Raw genomic sequence first — 20635 nt, 5'->3', positions numbered from 1 at the left:
TAAATTTTTAAGACCAAAAAGAAAACTTTAGAAAATTGTATAAATTAAAATAGTCATTTCTGGAAGATCTTGTACACATATATATATTAATGGTCTAATCCAACTTGTAATTAATGAAAAGTACCATGTAACTTTACTATACAATCTTGAACTCAAGAATTTTATTAAATAACATATCATTTTATTGGAAATAATAATAGAATAATTAGTCTGATATTTTTTACTATATAGTGCTTAACAGAAGATTAAGAGATATATATTGTTATTATTATTCATACGGTTGAGATTAGACTTAAGCTTTGAAAAGTAAATCTGTTCCTTAGTTTTTCTGACTAAAGGCACTATGCTATTGACCGGAAAATCATCTTCAAGAGGACTACTATTGGGTTGCTGTCTGTTAGGGTCTTATTTAATTTGTGAAAAGAAGTTCCTAAATACCATAGATAGGGCTGAAAATACATATCATTTACAAAATCCTAGTAAGGTATGTACTGATTTGATAAAAAATGAACTTAATAAGTACTATCAGATTTCTGAGAATAAATCAATACGAAATTTGATATATTACTTTCTGGTAGTAAGATATTCAATATTATAACTATCTAGTAGAAGTACTGGAAATAAGTTATCAAAATTATATAGAAATCAAAATACTAAAACTAATTATTTGCTTTTTTTAGATCTTCCTTGCTAAAACTATATTTGGAAAAGTACGTTCAAGAATCTTGGGACATATACTAAATACTGAAATCCCAATTTCATATAGGAGACCAATATATAAGCTTTTAATTGGTCAATTTTGGAACCCTTGGGGACTTTATAGAAATAAAGATGGAACAAAGTTAAAGGAATTTGGATATTCCGAAAAAGTGGAATACTTTGAAGAAACGTTACCACAACCTCTAGAGAACTACAAATCACTTGGTGAATTATTCTCAAGATCTAAAAGATTATCTGATATATCAATTAAGGACTACTCACTATCTTCCATTGTGAGCCCTTGTGAAGGGAAAGTTGTTGAATTAGGAGATGTCTTGTCTGATCAGTGTATTCAGGCTAAACATGCAACATTCAGCATATCTGCAGTTATTAAAGACAAATTGCCAGAAAATAAGAGTAATTCAAAATTAGTTTTTATTACCTTATATCTGAGTCCACACAACTATCACCACTTCCATGCTCCTTCTGACTTCAAAGTTTACGAAGTAAAACATATTACTGGAGAATGTCTTCCTGTATTTAAAGGTCTCGCGTCACGGCTTAACGATTTATTCTCAGTGAATGAAAGGGTTGTTTTAAAAGGCACCTGGAGTGAAGGAGAAATTTACTATGTAGCTATAGCTGCTTATGGAGTAGCAGATATACGTCTAAAAAATTTTCCTGATCTTAGAACCAATTCACCTAAGACTGTTCCTGTATATATAGGAGAGAGCTGTGCTGCACATTCTGAGGATATTTATAAAGTTAACATTAAGTTTAAGAAGGGTGAAGAGATTGGAGAATTTAGACTGGGAAGTACAATAATACTATTATTTCGAACTAGTAAAAACTTTAGATTTGTAGTAAATAAAGAGGATTACGTCTCAGTAGGATCATTATTAGGGAAAGTGGAAGATAAAGGTGATATTAGTAAAGTTGGGGCTTAAACTTCATTTTCTAATTTGATTCTAAATATCTTTTATAATTCATTATAAATCAACTTGATAGCTGTATAAAAGTCCTTAATTATAATTTCAATATCAATAAGCTACTTTTCTAAATTTAATACTTGGACTTTTTAGTTGGAGTCTTAATATCCTGATCATGCGACTTACGTTTTAAATTTGATACATCTGCTCCTGTATCATAGCTACCAACAGCTTGAATCTTTACTGGACTATAATATGGTGTTGTAGAAGGTCTGCGATTACTTCCAGAAGAAGCTAGTCTCCCAGAACTTAGTTGATTACTAAGTTCCTCCAGACGACGTTCCACATACTTCTTATTTTCAATAGCTACTGAGGGCTCAATTTGGTCGTTAAGGGCATCAACACGGACACATAGAGAAAGCTTTGCTGCCAAGATTCTACTAATTTTACCTTTAAGTTTAGGAGCTGATTGTCCTACAACTGCAGCATGATATATAAGACCATATTTTGGTGTGCTTTTTTTTGTTTTTAGAGCTCTAAATAGAGCCTTCTCTGCACCTAGAATCTGGACAGTACTAGAGGGATGTTTAGCCAAATTCATCAAACTTCCAGCATGAGCTATTAAACGAGCTCCAATCAACTCACCAACCATATAAGTGAGGTTTGGTGCAATAGTAGACATTCTAGCTTTAAGATAAGTCGAGAGTGATGATCTATATTCGGAAAGTTCCAAGACTCTGTCACATAATTCAATGATATTTTCTAAATCTTCATCCGTAATATCTGTACCCATTGATATCTCAGCAGCTTGCTTTATTTCCACCTCTATATCGCTTGGAATATTACAAGGAGGCTGTTGAAAATCTACATTACGAGTATTATGTCTAAATCCAATGATTTTCACACAGTTGGCATAAATATCACGATCAGCAATGATCTTTCCAAGTTCAGGAAAATGCCACCCGTACCACTCACGTAATCTCATTGCATAATTATTTAGTTCTCGATCTAAATCATCCAATAAAGCTACAGCCTGAATTATCATAGTATCAATTTTTTCAGGGCTAAACTTAAGTTTAAAACGACTCAAGGAATGGGATAATGAAAGAGCCATAGTCTTCATATCCTTCTCACTTAAACCAGACACAAGATCAGTAAGTTGACCCCTTATACCACGTATTATTTCCTGCATCTTTGGGTTATAAATAATATCAATTCCAAATTTCTGTTTAATTATACCACCAAGAGTCTTGTCAACTACTGCTAAAGATTCCGATGCAGGACTTTCAATATTCTTTTTGAGGAACTTTGATAAACTTTTACTCATACGTGACTCTACCAGAGCTGTTGTCTCCAAAAGAGCAGACTTTGTATCTTTAAAACGTTGGAATGCCTCTAGAGCAACGGATTTATGAATCTTCTCTGCTGATTGAAAGTAATTTGTAATTTCCTCAGTATCCATATTCAGAATCTTAGAATTAGTGACTCTAAACAGGCCATAGCCTGCTGGAGTCTCAAGAAGAATTAACATAATGTTATTAAGTCTTAAAAAAATCCCAGGAAGTCTACAGAATTCCTAACTTTGAGACTGAATAGGTCTCGTCATAAACTGACAATCCAGTCTTACGTCTCTATAGAGCGCTTCAAAAATAATTGTTTACCGCTCTTAGGGGGTACAAGAAACATTCCTTAAGATTTACGGGTATATTTTTAAGATTAGCATTGCATCATTTTCTAGATTCACACATCATAAGTTAAATTGATAGTGGAAATAGGGCATAGTTTTGTTAATATATTCGAGTTATATTGATTATAAGTTAAAAAAAATATAATTAATAGAGTAGTTTACCTGTATTATAACTTAATCTACCTTAAATCCCCAATATCCTTAAATTTAAGGGTTACTTGTCAGATCAACTCACTCTATAAAAAACTTTGAGGTTTCTATATTTCGGATCACATCTTTTGCAACTGAAACAAGTGATGCTATATATTTAAGTAGATAAGATGTCTCAACTATAATCTTTTATATAGTAAAATATTTCAGAATAATTTAATATTAGGGAATATAGAAAACTGAATTTCTTTAAAATAACTATTTAATCTTCTTAGTAAATCTACATTTAACAGTCCTATCTATTCGGTATTATTAGTTTCCTTATCAATAGTTTGAAATTGAATGAAATATATACTATAATATTCAAATAATAGAGTACAAATCTATTTATAGTTTACTTTGTGAGGATAAGCATGCGGCTGTATAGGGAACAACAGAATCTGAACCTTGACAAAAATTTTCATGCTGAGGAGAAAAAGTAATATCTATTTTAGGGTTTGAGATCATTCTAAGATCTGCGCAGAGTTCATTTGAGTTATTATTATCCAAATATATATGAGCACTCTTTTTATTTTCTTTAGTAACTTCAGAATTTTCTTCATTAACACTCTCATATTTATATTTTTCATCTTGATCATCTTTTATAAAATCCGTATGTCTACCTAAAACACTATGATTTAATATTTCAGACTTACTTTTATTTTCATTTACGTTAAATTCATAAATATATTTAAAATTGTACCTCTTTTTCTTATTCATATGCTGATGATGTAACTTCACAGCTACATCCCATAATCCACATAAATAGGACATTTTTAGTAGTAAAGAAACTGTGGCATTTCTAATTTGACTGTAGGAAATTCCATTTTTTTGGAATGCAAGATTAACAGATTCAGGGGATTGTTCATGACAGCCTCTTATGGCCTTAATAAGTGCTTTTCTACCTTCATGTCCTAACTTTAAAACTATTCCTGGGTAATATTCCAAAGAACTATCACATTCTAGTTTTTCATCATTATGTTTTTCTACTTTTATTCTCTTTTCATTTATATCATTGATTTCAACACTACTTATATTTACACAAGATGCTAATGAAAGTAATTCAGATGCTCTTTCACGTTTTTGTCGCCTAACTTTATTTTGTATAGACTTGTGCTTCCTCCACTTTGAGTGTATAGCACTCATTGGGATGACTCCACGATGCTCCAAATGTATCTTAATAGCTACTAACCACAAGTCATTTTCGTGGGCCGCTTTAAGTAAATCAGTAATTGATGTATTTTGTAAATCCTTACCTTTCATTCCCTTATTTCTTATACACGCTCTTAAAAGTTCTCTTCCTGCTTCTCCTAAAACTAACTTAATACCTGGAGAATATTGAGGAATAGTAAGATCTTTAGGTATTGTACTCGTATCATATAACTCTCGTATTTGGTCATGTTTTAGTATTCCGGACAATCTCATGTTGCCTATGAGTTTTGGTTTTAGATTTTTAGATTCAGAATTACAAGTGAAAGAATGTGTAAGCTCTATGGGTAAAGATTTATTTTTTAAATCTTCACTAGCTGTAAAATTAGGGAAATTATTTGAAGTATCTTCTGAAACACCATTAGTATTTGATCTAGCAAGGCTATTTGTAACTGTATTACCACTACTGCTGGAATTAGATACAATTATTTGTGGAGCTCTAACAATACTATCTACAATATTTGCATTACATTCTTGAGTTCCAAAAAGTTCTCTATTATCATTACCAAAGGTACTAATGCTGTCATTTATTCCTGTACCAGAGACTCTAATTTCACCAGATTCTACAATTTGACCACTAACTAATTGTGTACATTGTGAAGCTAAAAATTGTAAAATTTCAGAGTATATACTAGAATTTGTTTTATCATTACAAATTGAAGTCAACAAAGGGGACAGGTGACAAGACTGAATATCTACATATGAAGATGGTATTTGAGTTGGAAACAAATTCGCTGCTGTAACTGCGGCATTATTAATATGTGACAACAGAGATTGATAAAGTGAAGGCGAAGGTTGTTGTTGCAAAACATTATTTATTAACAATAAATTCTGCCATAACTTTTGTAGTGTAATTAAACTAACTGAGTTTGGATAAACCAATGGACCTGCAAGATTTGCTCCTCTTGCACTTAGTTCTTCATCAAATACTATATCTATTAAGTCCATCCTATTCATATATAATCCATAATTTTCCATTGGCAAACTAGTCATTTTATTTATACCTAAATTTTGAGCTTGATTATGATTAGTTAATGGGCTTAAAGTTGTGCTAGGTGTGTTTATAATAGAAGACGAGTTTGAAATAAAAAAATTATCCAAAATATTATCACTTACTCTCAAATCATTACCTTTTAATTGTTCACCTTGTTGATATTGTTTGAAATCTCCCTCTCCAACTGATCCAGATCCATAATCTTGTTTTCTCTTTATTGTATTCCCAATATGTTCTATTCTCTCATTTATCTCATTATTTGTGGTATTACCCGTGTTTTCATCACATCCAATTATCCCTGCTAATCCCAGTAATACTCTGGGATCATTCTCAAGTTCTATTTGTGGATCTCTTCCAATTGGTAAACTTATTGACATAACTTATATCAAATTTAAAAGAACATACAAAATCTTTAATATTATAATAATAGTAATGAATGAATCTTGTTAATCAAAATAGTATCAAATTCTCAAGTATTAAATATTACAAATTTACAAGTTGTAGATATGTAAAAATGTATACAGACTTAATATTAAAAAAAAAAAAAAAAAAAATAAAATATCAATATTAGTATTTAGATTATTACAATCAAAGTACAATTTGATATCTCTTAGAAAATTTGTACTATGAGTATTACTTCCTCTATAGAATCAGGTGTAATAATTTACACTTACAAGATTTTAAATACTGGCATTTTTTGTATAACTATATATGAGGGACACCAAACATACGTGATGCAAGACAAATACTAATAATTAACGATAAAAAGAAGATCGGAAAAGGGTCGTTACTATTATTAAGACGATATATATTTGAAAAAAGTGCCATACTCGATAATTTTCATGCAATTTAAATCTAAAAATCCGAGTATAATATCTATCATTATAAAATTGTATTGAGTATATATATATTATATACTTATAAATATTAGAGTATAATAATAATGAAATATTTTTATATATATATCACTAGCACAATTCGATTAATTTTAAGTACTTATAAAGATATAAAACTTGAATAATTTCAAGTTATAATATAAACCAATTATAAAAATACATTTTTATGAAATATCATTCAATTCATGATCGAGATATAAATTACTTCCTAGTTTATTTAATAAGCCATTAAGTGTACTACCACCAATATTATCAATTCCTCTAGTTTTATGTGTATCCTTATATAAATATGAAGGAATATAATCTTTCGGTTGAACTCTATACAATAAATTATAACTTGGAGTTGAAATAGCTGGTTTAGAATTATTAGATTGGTTTGAATTTGAAGATATTGAAGTATCTAATTTGAAGTTATTATTTGGACCCAATGATTTACCACTTATATCATAAATAGATGATCGTAATTTAGCTTGTAAATCTATTTCAGTATTATTACTAGAATTTATGTTTTTCAATTCTGTGGGTTTTATTTCAATAGATTTATTACTTTCTATATTTTTACTGTATTGAGTAATAAGTTTACGATTTGTATCTATTTTATTTGAATTAAAATCAGTATTTTCTACTGATTTTTGAATAGATTGAGATAATGCTTGACGTCTATGTTGAACCCACAATATACTCATTGTAGAACTAATACTAGAACAAACTTTTTCTGTTAATAAACCTACCTTTTGAGTATTTCTAACACATCTATACTGATATAACATAGGCTCAAAATAAAATAAGGTATTAACTTGAACTTCATTATGATCATGTTTTGAATGAGTACTTCTACTATAATTTTCTGGTATATAGAGAATTGGTAAATCTTTACAACTATCTGGAATATTTACTTTTTTTTTTTCAGGTTTTGCATCCTTTTTTGATATATTGGGGATTTTCCATTTGAGTAAACTTTCATCTATTTCAGAAGTATTCCTCTCAACAAATTTTGTAATATTAACAAGTTTTCCAGATTCTGTTTTAAATAATTCAACGGCATCAAAACCATATAATTCACTATCCTCTGTTATCACTGCAACAGATCTGATTGTACAAGCTACTTGTGTTAATATTTTATTTTCCCATAAAGGATGTCTAACTATAGTGGGACAATGTATAGCTTTATCTACTATACAGGACTCACTCATTGATTTTAAAGAAGATTTGGAAGCAAGTATCTGGTTTTGGAATATAAAATTGGAAGAGCTAAGTAAATTATTACTAGAGCTAACATGATCAAAAACTGAAAAGTGACCCCATATATACATAATATTAACACCATTTTCTATTGTAGCAGCAACAAAGTCAGAACCTGCACTTATTGATGATATGATAGTCCTGTTACCCAAAGATAATGCAATTAGGCTTCTCCTTCTTGTCTTTTTTTTTATGTTTCCAAAAAATTTTAAATTCAAAGACTCTAATGTGGGTAACTTCAATATTTGGGGTTTTAATACATGCTTTCTATTACTATTACCTAATTGTCCCTTATCATTTCTACCCCAGATATATAAATCTTGACCACATATAATGTTAAAACCATTCCCACATATTAAATGTCTTATTCCTCCATACATAAAACTATTAGATGAAGCTTTTAGACATCCATTTGTAGAATAACAACTTCCTTTATCTTGATTTTTAGTTCCATATTTTTGATTATGATCTTCTAAATTACCAAGATCTATTCTATATGGCTCATAAAAATTTGAACTCACTTTTACTAAGTCATAATCTTTCATTTTGTTACATAATTTTTCAAATCGGTTATCTTCAAGGCATACATGACTACCTGCACCCCAAATATAAACAGCTCCATTCTGGGTAACTACAGCACAATGTCTTGATCCGCATGATGCCATATATATTTGTTCCTCTTTTAAAGCCTTAAGTACTTCGGGGCTTGAAACATAATCTATATCATGACCATGTCCACATTGTCCAAAAGTATTATCACCCCAGGTAAATAATTTACCATCATATGTTATAGCTGCAGAGTAATCAGTTCCACATCCAACCCAACGTATTTTTCTTGTATAATCCACTTGTCTTAATAAATAACGAATCCTATTACCAGTATCTGAACACTTTGTATAACGATATTCCGAATCAATAAATTGGACAGGTTCTTTGATATTTGTAGAAGAACGATCAATTTCACAAGATCCTAACTGCCCAGCATTATTCAACCCCCACGCATAGACATGATTTTTATACTCAAAATTTAATAATTTGCCAGATTGTTGTCCAATTAATGCATGATTTTGTTTAAAATTTTCATTATCTGGATGATTATCATTATTGAGTCTTTTAGAATTGTTCTTATTCATTGAAGTTGTGTCAAATGTTGCAGATTCACTATTATCTTGTCCAGCTAAAACTCTTTCGGCTATTAAAGCTAAAGAATGATTCTGGCCAATTGAGAATTGAATAATTTTAAGTGGTGGAAATTGTTTAGTTGGAGCTATATCAAAAATAGCTGCACATAATCGTCTACATAAAGTTACAAAGCATCTGCCCCATGTACTAGGATAAGATTCACGTATATCATGTGATATTTTAAGTTCAACTGGATTTAAAAAGACTGTATTACTTTCAACAATTCTTGCCAAAGGTTGAAATAATCCTTGCATTTTCAACAAGGGATATCTCATCATATCGAATTGTATAAATTCTCTATTTAATAGATTTTGAAATTCTTCATTACGTTTTACAGGATCATGACTTAATTTTATGCGAACTGGGAATTGTTTTAATCTTTTCATTAATATATCACCTGAATTTAATAATATTTTGAATTTATATAATGCACGCCACCAATGTTGAATCATTGATGCAGATTTTAGCACTTTAAAATATCTATAAACTTCTAAGCAAGTATATGCACGGCATTGCACAACTCGTGCTGCATGTATCAAAGTTAAATATTGTTTTCTATAAAATGCCATCCTAAAAACTCTTTGGATTATAATAGCTTTATTGACTATTTCTCTATGAGACCGTATTTGTTCTCTAGATATATGACTACGTCTTAACATTCCTCTATATTCAATGTGTTTTGCAATACCTATTCGAATACAGGATTTACGTTTTAGAGCTAATAAGCATCGATTCAGTTTAAATAGTTTTCCAAAACGTTTACGTTCTCTCCAGCCACGAAATACAGCTTGAATTTTCGTAGCCTTGTAATTTGGAGTTTTTGCAAATGCTAATTTTTCAACTAAAGTTGCTTGGGCTTTAAATGTACGCCATGTGGATTGTATAACAAGAATAGAAAATTCTCTGAATTGATTATAATGAAGTATCAAAATTTTACGCCGAACCATTTCTCCTCTCCACCATGTTTGAATAGCTGTAGCTGCTGTATTTCTAAAGAATTGGTGTTCTTCTTCACGTTTATAAGCCAATTCCTCCAATTTATCAAAGATTGTTGAAGTTTTAACCCATGGAATAGTTAAATGGATTAATAATGATATTCCGCATAGTAAATTACGTAATATAGCTACTGACTTACACCAAATCTTTACAAATCTTCTTCTTGCCAAAGCTTGAATTCTAACACTAAAAGAGTGTAGTTGTGCTAAAAACAGTCTTGGTCTTAAAGTTCTCCATGCTTGTTGGAGTTTAATGGCTGCTGGTAACATAGCTTTAAGATATTCTTCACGCCTTTTTTCTAAAACTAAAATCATTTTATTACGAATAAAAATGCTATATTTACCAATAAAATATTCTGTAGGAGGAACATCCATTCCTTCCATTAATATCCTAACTGCATCCCCTAAATTATCATTATTTTTTATTTGCTCTATCCCTTGCTTATAAATACGAGGTATAAATATTTGACTAAAGTTATATAAGAAAATCCTTAGGGGTATACGAACTGTGTAGCCATATTGTTGATGTATTACTTGTGCCGTTACATCATATCTAACAATCTCCTCAGCTATAACTCCTTCGTCTACAGTATCTAATTCATTATTTAATTCGTTTTCTTTATCTGGGAGAGTTATGTGAGGTTTAAAGCTTTTACAACAAATTATATATCTATTTTCAGATTCTTTTAAAAATTTACCTAGTAATATTGATGATGTATAGGCAATTTGCGACATTGATGGACATCCTGGTAATGCACTAAGGCGTAGCCAGTTCATATCCATATCTAAATTTGCCTTATTCCATGCTTCTTCAAATTGTATAATATCTACATCTTCTTCAATATTTTCGTTATTTCTTTTTTTATTTGCTTTATTTACATTTTTATCTTGAGATTTTTTTTGTTCACTCTTTTCTAAAGTACTCCAACAATTCTTAATTATCGAATTTTTAGATTTTCTAAACAATTTTGCAATAGCTGGACTAACTTGGTTCATAATATCTTCATCAGCCATACCTAAAATATTATAATTATATTGACCAAATGAGTGCTCAATAGATATTTCTACTGGTAAAAATTCGGGTATATCATCTTGTGATTCATTTTCAATATATACAGTTGATTGGTTTAATGATTCAACTCCGTCAATTTTAAAATTATCAGCTACAACACTAAATAAATCATTCCCTTTTGCATCTGTATAGTTATTTTTATTCATTCTAGGTCTTCTTAAATTAATAATCCGATCCCTAATATCTTGATGATAACTCGTGGAAATTTTACATTGACGATTTTGAATCACTTTTACCCATTCTTCTTGGTCAGAAATTTCATTTTCAGTTGGGTTTTTATTTAATTTTTTGCTAGAAAATTTCTTGGAGATTAATTCTCCACCCTTCTTATTTAACGGCTTATTATCCTTAGTTAATTCACTAATATATTTTAATTTATCATTTGGCTTATTTTTAAGTAATTTATTGAATATTTCTCGTGAAGGTTCCAAATCTATTCTTCCAAATTCATCAGAAGGAGTTGATTTGTACATTACGGGGGTTGCTGCTTCACAATCTTTTTCTAATTCTTCTAAAAATTCATATAATTTTCTCTGACGCCTTGAGACTGTTCTAAGTGCCTTTAATAACCCAAAATCCTCTGAATCAAAAATATCTAAAGATTGATGCACATCTCTATAGTTTACTGGAGGTAATGGTATATCTTCAGAGCTATAAACCTGTCTCTCACGTGTAAATGTATCATATATATAAAGTTTTTTAATATGTTCCTCAAAATAATTTTGGAGAGCATTTGATAAAGAATACCCATTTACTGCTATACCCGGACCATGGATTAAAAATACTGAATTTAGAGTATGTATATCATAGTTAGGTGGAGGTCTGATATTCTTATTTACAGCATCTGTGATCCAGTCTACCAGCCTACAATATAAACCTACACTGAGTTGTATAAATGAATAAATAGTAGTTGCTGCTTTACTTAACTGCTCAACTGACACACCTAATAAACGAGATAACATTGGAATAACCACAATTTTTATAGATGATATGTTATCATCTGCAGCATTTATCAAAAGAGATACATATGCATCGGATACTACCACAGAAACCAATATCTTAAGAAATTCAATCTTTTGTTCATCACTTAATCCTAGTGAGTGTAAAGATCCTATTGTCATTCTAAAGTTTTTTAGATGGTCTGATATATTTGATCTTAAATGTGGAGATACTTGAATCAAATATAAATCCCTCTCTGAATCTGTTATTTCTAATCCTTTTATTAAAGGGTTATCTTTTTCTAAAATAATACCATGAGCAACCTGATAAAAGATATTAAATAAAGGCTGACCAGTATGTCGACTCCAGTATGTTAAGCTATTTGTATTTAGGCCCCACACAAATATATTAATTCCACAAAAGCAAGATTCTTTATCAATGTAAATTCTCCAGATTTGACCTGCAGCACTCGTTCCAAATTGTGATAGCCTATCTTGACTAACGATTAATTCACCAGGGAATTGTATTAAAGATCTTATTAAATGAGTAATTGCAGCTACTTTTTCAGAAATAGTAATAGAACTTCTTAAGTGCTTGTATAAACTTAAGTTCTTAGCCAAGAATCGAACTATCATGTGAATATTTAGACATTTACCTGTGCCCTCAGTTCCCATAGCTATCAATGCTTGGTCCATATATTTTTCATTAAATGATATTAAAGATTGTCTAGTAACTGAAAAAATATGAGGTTCATATCTAGTAGTCATTTCCATCCAAAACTTTTGAACTTGAACATTATCATAAGTTTGCATTAGTCGTGAAATTGATATCCCTTTAGGAAGTACAAAAATTAGCACTTTACCACTAAATGTGTAATAAAAACCAGCTGTACATCTATCACCAAGTATATGAGCTATTCCATGAGATGTTGTTGTATCTAAAAAAACTAAATCTGGACTTTTTATTGGATTATCTTCAATTAGGTTGATATTCTCTTTTGGATAGCTTTTTATTTTTATGATGTTTTTGGAACTATCTGGTATAAATTCAACCATTACATTTTTACCCAAATTTGTATCTCTTAAGTTCCCACGTAAATACTTTAGCTTTCCCTTATAATAGTCTAAAATCCATACTGGGGTTCCATATATCATATTCAGATCACGAGAGACTTCATTATTATGCGTTGTATCAATTTCTTGTAACACCCCAGTATTTTGAAACGACATTTTTTTTACTTAATTTGACTAATAACATATGAAAATATTTGTAGACTACTTTTTAATTCCTGAATTTTCGCCCTTTAAGATGTTTCCATGTAATTTGATACTACCGACCAAATTTATACTTAAGCCTTCTTGTCCACTTGCATAAGTGTCTCAAAAAGACATGCCTAATACCGCCAAAAAAATTATTTTTAACTTATTAATAGCTCCTGTACTAAGGTTTAGTTTTGATAAGTTTAAACGAAATTCTAAGTAATGGTCTTTACTAAGGTTATATTTCTAATTCTTAATATAAGAGGTTAATCATAACTTAAATTTGAATGACTTTAATCACGTTAACAATTTTATATGTAGTATTACTGGTGAAAGATTCTTTACAAAAGGAAATTATAGATAGTCGTTCACCCTCAGGGGGTGTAATGATTAATGGATATAGTCATAAACCTGGGATATTTTACTTCCTAAATGAGGAGTTAAGGTGGAGAGACAATGATTTACCTTTTTTAAATTATATATGGAACGTGATTGCAAACTCCTTTGTAAATTTACTAAATTATACAGATCTGTCTGAAGAAGGCTTATTAATTACTTATAGCAATGAAATTATGAATTTAGCAACAAGGACTGAGGTAATGAACGATATTTATAAGAAATTTCTCCTTAATAAAGGGTCTGTAGATGAACTAATTATATATGAACAAGAATTTAAGCCTATGTACAAGAGATATCGTGATGAGATCACCTTAAGTCCCCTAATTTCTATTGCAGCACATACTTTAGCACCAATTAATGCTGAAAATTATAATTTACCAATTTATCCAGATGAGACTTTAGATCCAACTTTACGTAAATTCAAAATGGAATTAGCAATGAATACTTGGTCAGCAGAATTTCAAGAATTTTCAGAATATTTCAAAGTAATGATTCCAAGATTATTGTCTTTGTGTAGAAAGATTGATAACCGTTTAAAAAATATGTGTAGAAAGACTACCATTATTGGGAAAGATTATTTATTGGAATTGATAAGGGTACAGAATTTTTTTTTGCAATTACTAAAAGATCCTAATATATCTAATATTAGAAAATTTAATAATAAGGAGATTTTCACTTTTTATAATTCAGCGAAGAAATTAAGAAGTGACTTGTTGGTTTTTCTTCCATATCAGATAACTATTAGAAAAGTAGATCCAATTAAAGCTGATGCCTTGGGAATTCCTATGTTTATAGGGTCCAATTATAACAGACTGGATCCAGTATCTAAAGCTTTTTATGATAACTTAGCTTTCGAAAAATTAAAAGTTGACTCTATTTGAGTATTAAATTTATATTTACATTGTACATCGCAGAGAATGAAATATATTAAATAGCCTCAGTTATTTGGACTTGTATTAAATAACGTCAAAGATTTGCTCAAGTATTAATTTTAGTCTGTAATTTAGTTTGTCAAATAAAATTTCCAAAAGAAAAAGTAGTTATCTACATTACCTTTAAATATTTAGATACTATAATTTAGTGCCGTATCAAACAAAATATATCTGAATCTTTTAACAAAGTATATAAAGTAATTGGATATTTGAGGTTTTCAATATAAATAATTAAGGGATTTTTTAAAGTCAGGAGTTAATAAATTTACAATTTAAATCATCCAAGGACCTTAAATGAGATTTTTGAAGTTAAACATCTTTTTTTGTTTTAAAAGGAGTAGTTTAGTAGAAATATTGAACATAGTCAAGAATCACTTATATATGGCAGATAGGTAAAATAAGGAGATCTGGGGAATTAACAATGGAATCTGTCGGTAAACATACATAATTAACCCTTGTTTGACTTTACTAATAAAATAAGATTAAATTTACTGAAGAAATAGGTGATCACTTCATTATTGGAGATTTATACCCACATTAATGAGTAGTAACTTTCAAAATTTAATTGATCTAAATAAAGAGAAAAAAAAGGAAAAAAAAAGTGACTATAACTTATTATTTATTCTAGTCTCTCTAAGTAAATACTTCTTTAGTCTAATACTTATTTTTGAGGACTCTTAAATACTTCGGAATTACTTAGAATATTCAATATTTATCTTTTAAATTAAATTGAATATTTTATTAGATCTATATTCTATATATAGGGGTGAATATAGAATGAAATATTACATAAAGTCTCTTTAGGTTAAATTCTCCTTGGATATTAATTTCCAAAGTCAGTTCACTTAATATTTAATTTAGTATTGCTAATTTGTAGATAATTTAACTCTTATTTCTTTTTTTTTTTCTCTTTGCTATTCTATTTCAAAATCAACATCTGGTTTATAATTGTAATATTTCATATTTAATGTAAAACAGGTAGCAAGCTTGTTACCATGGCTAGTTGCTGATTCTCTGAATTGATATAATTTATTTGTAGTTCATACTAAATATAGAAGAAGACTTTAATAAAGTTGCACTACAAATAAGTTTGGTTATACTAAGAACAAATCTGGGTAATAGAGTAGCTTCAGGTTAATTCTACTAAATAAATAGGTAAAACTCTATCTGTAGTAGTTAATGTAATGATATCCTTGTATAAATCAAATGGGTATACAAGAATTAAACAAACCAGAAATCTTGATATTCTAATTTTTGTAATATAATTTCTGAGAATAAAGTTGAAAGACTGTTTAGTAGCAACTGGTGCTGAGCCAATAGTATAGAGCATTAAATTTTCCGGTTCATCGATATAAATACACATTTTAATTGTTGGGCTTATATTTTCATCTTTGCTCATTAATCTAATTGATCTTATTAATCTTTTCCTTGCAAAGTAACAATATAATTTCCCAACATTGGGGATTGACTTCAGGTCCAAAAATTTTATTAGTGCATCAACTTCTCTATCACTACATAAATGAGGTAAAAGTGAACTATCTTCACTATTAATTCCAAATGGAGGATTTATAGACAAAGAAAGTAGAATATACTCAGCCTCATTATATTTTTTATCAAAATTGATTTCTTTAGTATTATCTTTCCTAAAGAGATGATTATTCCAACAGAATAACTTATATTCAGGAACTATCTCTGAAAGCTTATCTGAAAAAACTCTGTAATTCGTCAAAGTTGATTTTGAAATCATTGAATCTTTACAGTTATTAGAATCTTTAATATCTTTAAATTCCAAATTATCTATTGTTCTAGCTGAACTATTTCTTATATTATCAAATTTGCATTTGCATCTATGAACTTTTTCTATATCTTCTAAACATACTTCACATGGTTTGACTAGATCCTTTCCTTTAGGACATAATAAATTAGTACAATATTGGTCTTGTATAGACTGAAGTTTTTCTAAGTTATCTACTTTAAAATTAAATATTTTATTTTGTATACAAGGAGATTTCATGTCACATTCTTCACTTTTAATATATTGACATGGAATATTATCTCTATATGATGTATTGCAGTTGTTTATCTCCACATTTCCACAGCAGTCTATGATACAGTTCTGATTATCTTCAAAGCTCTTTCCTAAAGAATTCAAGAGCTTATTATGTTTACATAAAATATTATTATCTCCATAAATATTTGGATTACAATTGATAATGTTGTTTAAAGATTGTTCAGTGTACTTTGTAAGTAATTCTTCAACAAGACCTTCATCACAAGAACTATCTGAAATTTCCCGAGAGTATTTGTCAAACTTAACCATATTCTTTGGTTCAGGACTTTTAATTTTATTTATTAACTGCTTTTTCCTTAGAGATTTCTCTTTAATATATTTTTGAATCTTTTCAAGTCTCCTATTACATTTCAAGATTTTTAATTCAAAGTCATATGAATTGTTAAGCTCAGTTTCCATAGTTTCATTATTCAAATCTTTGATAGAATTAAAAGTCATCTATAAAGAAACTTTAATTAATGTACTTATATTAATTGCAAAATTAGGATATACATTTTAGAAATATTAGGATTAGACAGTTTTTGAAAAATTATAAATCATTATACAAAATCCCACACTATTATATAACAATAGCAAATAATAAGAAAATTGCCAAATAATATCAATGATTAAATAGAGTGACATTATATTAGTGTTATTAGTTATTATATACTAAAATTGAAATTGAAAGGCTTTATAAAAGTTTGTCGATAAACCACTATATCCCATTATTAAATCCCTAATTTTAACCAAATTATTCACTTTTTAAATAATCAGAATCTGTTCTCCATAAATTTGTTAAAGATTTCTTACGTTGATATAGCATATAACTATACATATATATAGATCCTGGTATATAGAGGCATAGTATAGATATATATATGTGTGCAAGATTTACTTCAAAGTTAAACTTGTTTGGCATTTCCTGAGGAAAATGAATCAATTTTAAATATATTGAATCTTTAATAGAAGAGTGACTTCGAATATCATAGATAAAATTTGAACAGATCACAACTTCGGAAAGTATCCCTATAGGATACAATATAATAAAGGCAGTATATCTTAGCCATTTGAGAAATACTGGCATCTTTATATTGGGATAAATATTTGATAATTTTAAGACTATATAATAAGGGTATCGAATTAGCTCAGATAAGCTCCAAGCTATTACTAGTATGCTTGAAAATATAGTTGTAATCTGAGGAGAGTTTTCAGGAGAAAGGAAAAAAATAATCCATACAATATGAAGACGAGATAAAACCTGAACTGATGTTGGAAATATAGGGGATGACACCAGACCAAATAAAGAATTTAGAATATCGAAAACTGCTATAGTTTGCGATATTTGTAACGGTAGTATAAAAAGTGAAAATGCAGAATCTTTATCACGAATATTACCAAGTATTACAGCTAAAAGTGTAATAGTCCAAGTAGTAGTGACTAAGATACCATAGGTTACTAAATACCAACTTTTAGTAAAAATAAAAGTCATCTCCTCAATTTCTACTAATCAATATGATTATAGTTTTGAATATGGAGTTAATTAATCTGACTTATCAATAGCTCATTTATTTACCATACGCCCCTCACTTATTAGGATGATCAGTATAGAGCCAATACCACGTGATGCACCATTTCTAGGCGCCTTAAATTTATCTTTTAAAAAAGGTGAAATCTAGGATTTTTTCAGAAAAGTAAAAATTTCCAAGTTGAGTGATCTTTTAATTGAAGAAGATAAAGGGGAATTTCCTGATATCCACGAGTTATTTCTTTACTATAATGATTTATATTTTGGTGGTAATTTAGGTTCTGTGATAGTTAGATGGAGCTCAAGAATGAAGCTTTGTGCTGGAACATGTACCTATGAAATTGGTGGAAGATGTGTCATTAGTTTGTCGGAACCTTTACTAAAATATAGATCAGTTAAAGAACTTAAAGAAACATTATTGCATGAATTAATACATGCTTATTTATTTGTTACAAATAATTGTAAAGATAGATCAGCTCATGGACCAGAATTCATATTTCATATGAATAGAATTAATATGAAAACAGGTTTGAATATAACAATATATCATTCATTTATTAATGAAGTCAATTTTTATCGTACGAATATATGGCGTTGCAATGGTCCTTGTAGATTAGAAGCTCCATATTATGGTTTTGTAAAACGTTCCATTAATCGTACTCCAGGTCCAAATGATTCATGGTGGAATCTACATCTTTCTAAATGTGGTGGTAAATTCACAAAGATTTCAGATTCAGATAAAACTAGGAATTATAGTGTAATTAACAAGCAAATAAGTAACTCATATGCCTATAAAGAGGAGACTCAAAAGATAAGTATTGATTTGAGCTCAGATTCTGATGTAGAGGCAATACAAATTGTTGAAATTAGTGATTAGTATTGTCTAGTTAAACTAATTTCTACTATATATAGTCAATTTCACTAATTATTTAATGACTCTGATATATTATTACTAATTCAGGTATTGTTGGGTTATATTCTTACTTCCTAATGTACCAATAACATCGCTATAGCACTACTCTACTATGTTTCACAATGCTATGTTCACAAATTAAGTGGTTTATTTATAGCGCTTGTAGACTCATTTGTGTAGACAACTACAAATATTTTAACAGTGAGTCTAGATCATAATTGTAGTAAAAATTCACAGAAATAGCGCCAAAAAGGCCAAACAATTTTATCAGGCGCCATTTGTGCAGATGAGTTTTCTTATGAAATGGTAGGGGGGTGTGATAAGATAGACTGTAGTGTTTCTTTACATTTTACAAGTACTTAACATTATAATATTGAGAAATGTCTCGTGCATCTCAATCTTTGCATGATCGTCATATTACAATTTTTTCTCCAGAGGGCAAATTGTACCAAATTGAATATGCTTTTAGAGCAGTTAAAAATTCTAATTTAACAGCAATAGCAATTAAGGGGACAGATACTGTTTGTATTGCTTGCCAGAAGAAGGTACCTAATCAACAGGGACAACAGGATAAGCTATTGGATACTTCTTATGTAACATCCATGTTCCGTATTCGAAAGGGTATTGGAGCTGTAGCTTTAGGGATAGGACCTGACTGTAAAGCCATGATATCAAAGTAAGTTTTTATAACTAATTATATTAGTAAGATAGTATATTTTATTTTCAAGTGAGAAAGTAGATTGTAATAGATATTCCTGGTAATCTATATAATACAATCTATCTACGAATCAATGTCTCCTTTATTTCCAATATTTTTGATATCTTTTTTTTTTTATAGATGTAGAGAAATAGCAAGTGATTTTGCTTTTAATAATGGTATGGAGATGCCTGTATCATATCTATGCCATAAAGCAGCAGATGTAAATCAAATGTATACCCAACATGCATCTATGAGGCTTTTAGGAGCCTCTGCAATGTTTGTATCTATAGATGATGAAGATGGGCCTTCTATTTATAAGGTAGATCCAGCAGGGTACTTTGCATCTTACAAAGCATGTGCCATTGGATCCAAAGAACGAGAGGGAACCAATATTTTGGAGAAGATTCTTAAAAAGACACAATTATCTTCTTCAATAGACGTAATTAATGCAACTATTGAATCTCTACAAAGTACTTTAGGTGTTGACTTTAAGTGTGGAGATATTGAAGTTGGAGTTGTTACGGTTAATCAACCGATGTTTAGGCTACTCTCTGAAATTGAAATAGATGAATGTTTAACAACTATTGCTGAGAAGGATTAAAGTAATATTTAAACTAACTTCTTAGATAATTGACTCTTAACAAGCGAGACATGATGTAGAGAAAATGGTAAAAAGAATTATTTTATTAAATTTATCAGCCTACTTTATTTCCCACAGATTTATGTACCACATCTAGGATAGTAGGAAGTAACACTTTGATACTATCTAAATAACTCTATAACATTTGTGATCCTATCTTTATTTGATAAATTAGAATCTA

The 20635-nt window shown here is 29.4% G+C and overlaps 9 protein-coding genes across 9 annotated transcripts, besides 6 other annotated features; 4 read left to right on the top strand and 5 right to left on the bottom strand.

Annotated features, from left to right (window-relative positions):
* Nucleotides 1-343: 343 nt before the first annotated feature.
* Nucleotides 344-1646, top strand: CMU_001440 (phosphatidylserine decarboxylase family protein; the record flags this gene model as incomplete). Its single annotated transcript, XM_002141586.1, has 2 exons — nt 344-484; nt 681-1646. 2 exons carry the CDS (start codon nt 344-346, stop codon nt 1644-1646), a joined length of 1107 nt encoding a protein of 368 aa, XP_002141622.1.
* Nucleotides 1647-1761: 115 nt separating this feature from the next.
* CMU_001430 (nucleolar protein 5, putative) lies at nt 1762-3159 on the bottom strand (the record flags this gene model as incomplete). Its single annotated transcript, XM_002141585.1, has 1 exon — nt 1762-3159. The coding sequence occupies one exon, from the start codon at nt 3157-3159 to the stop codon at nt 1762-1764; it is 1398 nt and encodes a 465-aa protein (XP_002141621.1).
* Nucleotides 3160-3429: 270 nt separating this feature from the next.
* Nucleotides 3430-3466: a sequence feature (AT_rich).
* Nucleotides 3467-3852: 386 nt separating this feature from the next.
* On the bottom strand, nt 3853-6084 carry CMU_001420 (uncharacterized protein; the record flags this gene model as incomplete). The annotated part of the gene is made up of 1 exon (XM_002141584.1): nt 3853-6084. One exon carries the CDS (start codon nt 6082-6084, stop codon nt 3853-3855), a length of 2232 nt encoding a protein of 743 aa, XP_002141620.1.
* Nucleotides 6085-6241: 157 nt separating this feature from the next.
* Nucleotides 6242-6266: a microsatellite.
* Nucleotides 6267-6607: 341 nt separating this feature from the next.
* Nucleotides 6608-6673: a sequence feature (AT_rich).
* A 94-nt stretch (nt 6674-6767) lies between these two features.
* On the bottom strand, nt 6768-13262 carry CMU_001410 (IQ calmodulin-binding motif family protein; the record flags this gene model as incomplete). Its single annotated transcript, XM_002141583.1, has 1 exon — nt 6768-13262. The coding sequence occupies one exon, from the start codon at nt 13260-13262 to the stop codon at nt 6768-6770; it is 6495 nt and encodes a 2164-aa protein (XP_002141619.1).
* Nucleotides 9428-9456: a sequence feature (AT_rich).
* A 317-nt stretch (nt 13263-13579) lies between the features above and the next one.
* Nucleotides 13580-14572, top strand: CMU_001400 (uncharacterized protein; the record flags this gene model as incomplete). Its single annotated transcript, XM_002141582.1, has 1 exon — nt 13580-14572. The coding sequence occupies one exon, from the start codon at nt 13580-13582 to the stop codon at nt 14570-14572; it is 993 nt and encodes a 330-aa protein (XP_002141618.1).
* Nucleotides 14573-15330: 758 nt separating this feature from the next.
* Nucleotides 15331-15367: a sequence feature (AT_rich).
* Nucleotides 15368-15752: 385 nt separating this feature from the next.
* CMU_001390 (uncharacterized protein) lies at nt 15753-17132 on the bottom strand (the record flags this gene model as incomplete). The annotated part of the gene is made up of 1 exon (XM_002141581.1): nt 15753-17132. One exon carries the CDS (start codon nt 17130-17132, stop codon nt 15753-15755), a length of 1380 nt encoding a protein of 459 aa, XP_002141617.1.
* Nucleotides 16596-16618: a sequence feature (AT_rich).
* Nucleotides 17133-17427: 295 nt separating the features above from the next.
* On the bottom strand, nt 17428-18165 carry CMU_001380 (uncharacterized protein; the record flags this gene model as incomplete). The annotated part of the gene is made up of 1 exon (XM_002141580.1): nt 17428-18165. The coding sequence occupies one exon, from the start codon at nt 18163-18165 to the stop codon at nt 17428-17430; it is 738 nt and encodes a 245-aa protein (XP_002141616.1).
* Nucleotides 18166-18271: 106 nt separating this feature from the next.
* Nucleotides 18272-19078, top strand: CMU_001370 (uncharacterized protein; the record flags this gene model as incomplete). Its single annotated transcript, XM_002141579.1, has 2 exons — nt 18272-18341; nt 18414-19078. 2 exons carry the CDS (start codon nt 18272-18274, stop codon nt 19076-19078), a joined length of 735 nt encoding a protein of 244 aa, XP_002141615.1.
* A 416-nt stretch (nt 19079-19494) lies between these two features.
* Nucleotides 19495-20415, top strand: CMU_001360 (proteasome subunit alpha type 6, putative; the record flags this gene model as incomplete). The annotated part of the gene is made up of 2 exons (XM_002141578.1): nt 19495-19790; nt 19953-20415. 2 exons carry the CDS (start codon nt 19495-19497, stop codon nt 20413-20415), a joined length of 759 nt encoding a protein of 252 aa, XP_002141614.1.
* Between the last annotated feature and the right edge of the window lie 220 nt (nt 20416-20635).

The sequence above is a fragment of the Cryptosporidium muris genome, genomic scaffold (genome assembly GCF_000006515.1).
Source record: "Cryptosporidium muris RN66 scf_1106632373461 genomic scaffold, whole genome shotgun sequence".
Classification (NCBI taxonomy): domain Eukaryota; phylum Apicomplexa; class Conoidasida; order Eucoccidiorida; family Cryptosporidiidae; genus Cryptosporidium; species Cryptosporidium muris.
Note: the sequence above shows the minus strand (reverse complement) of the source record. Positions and strands in the feature narration are given on the sequence as shown.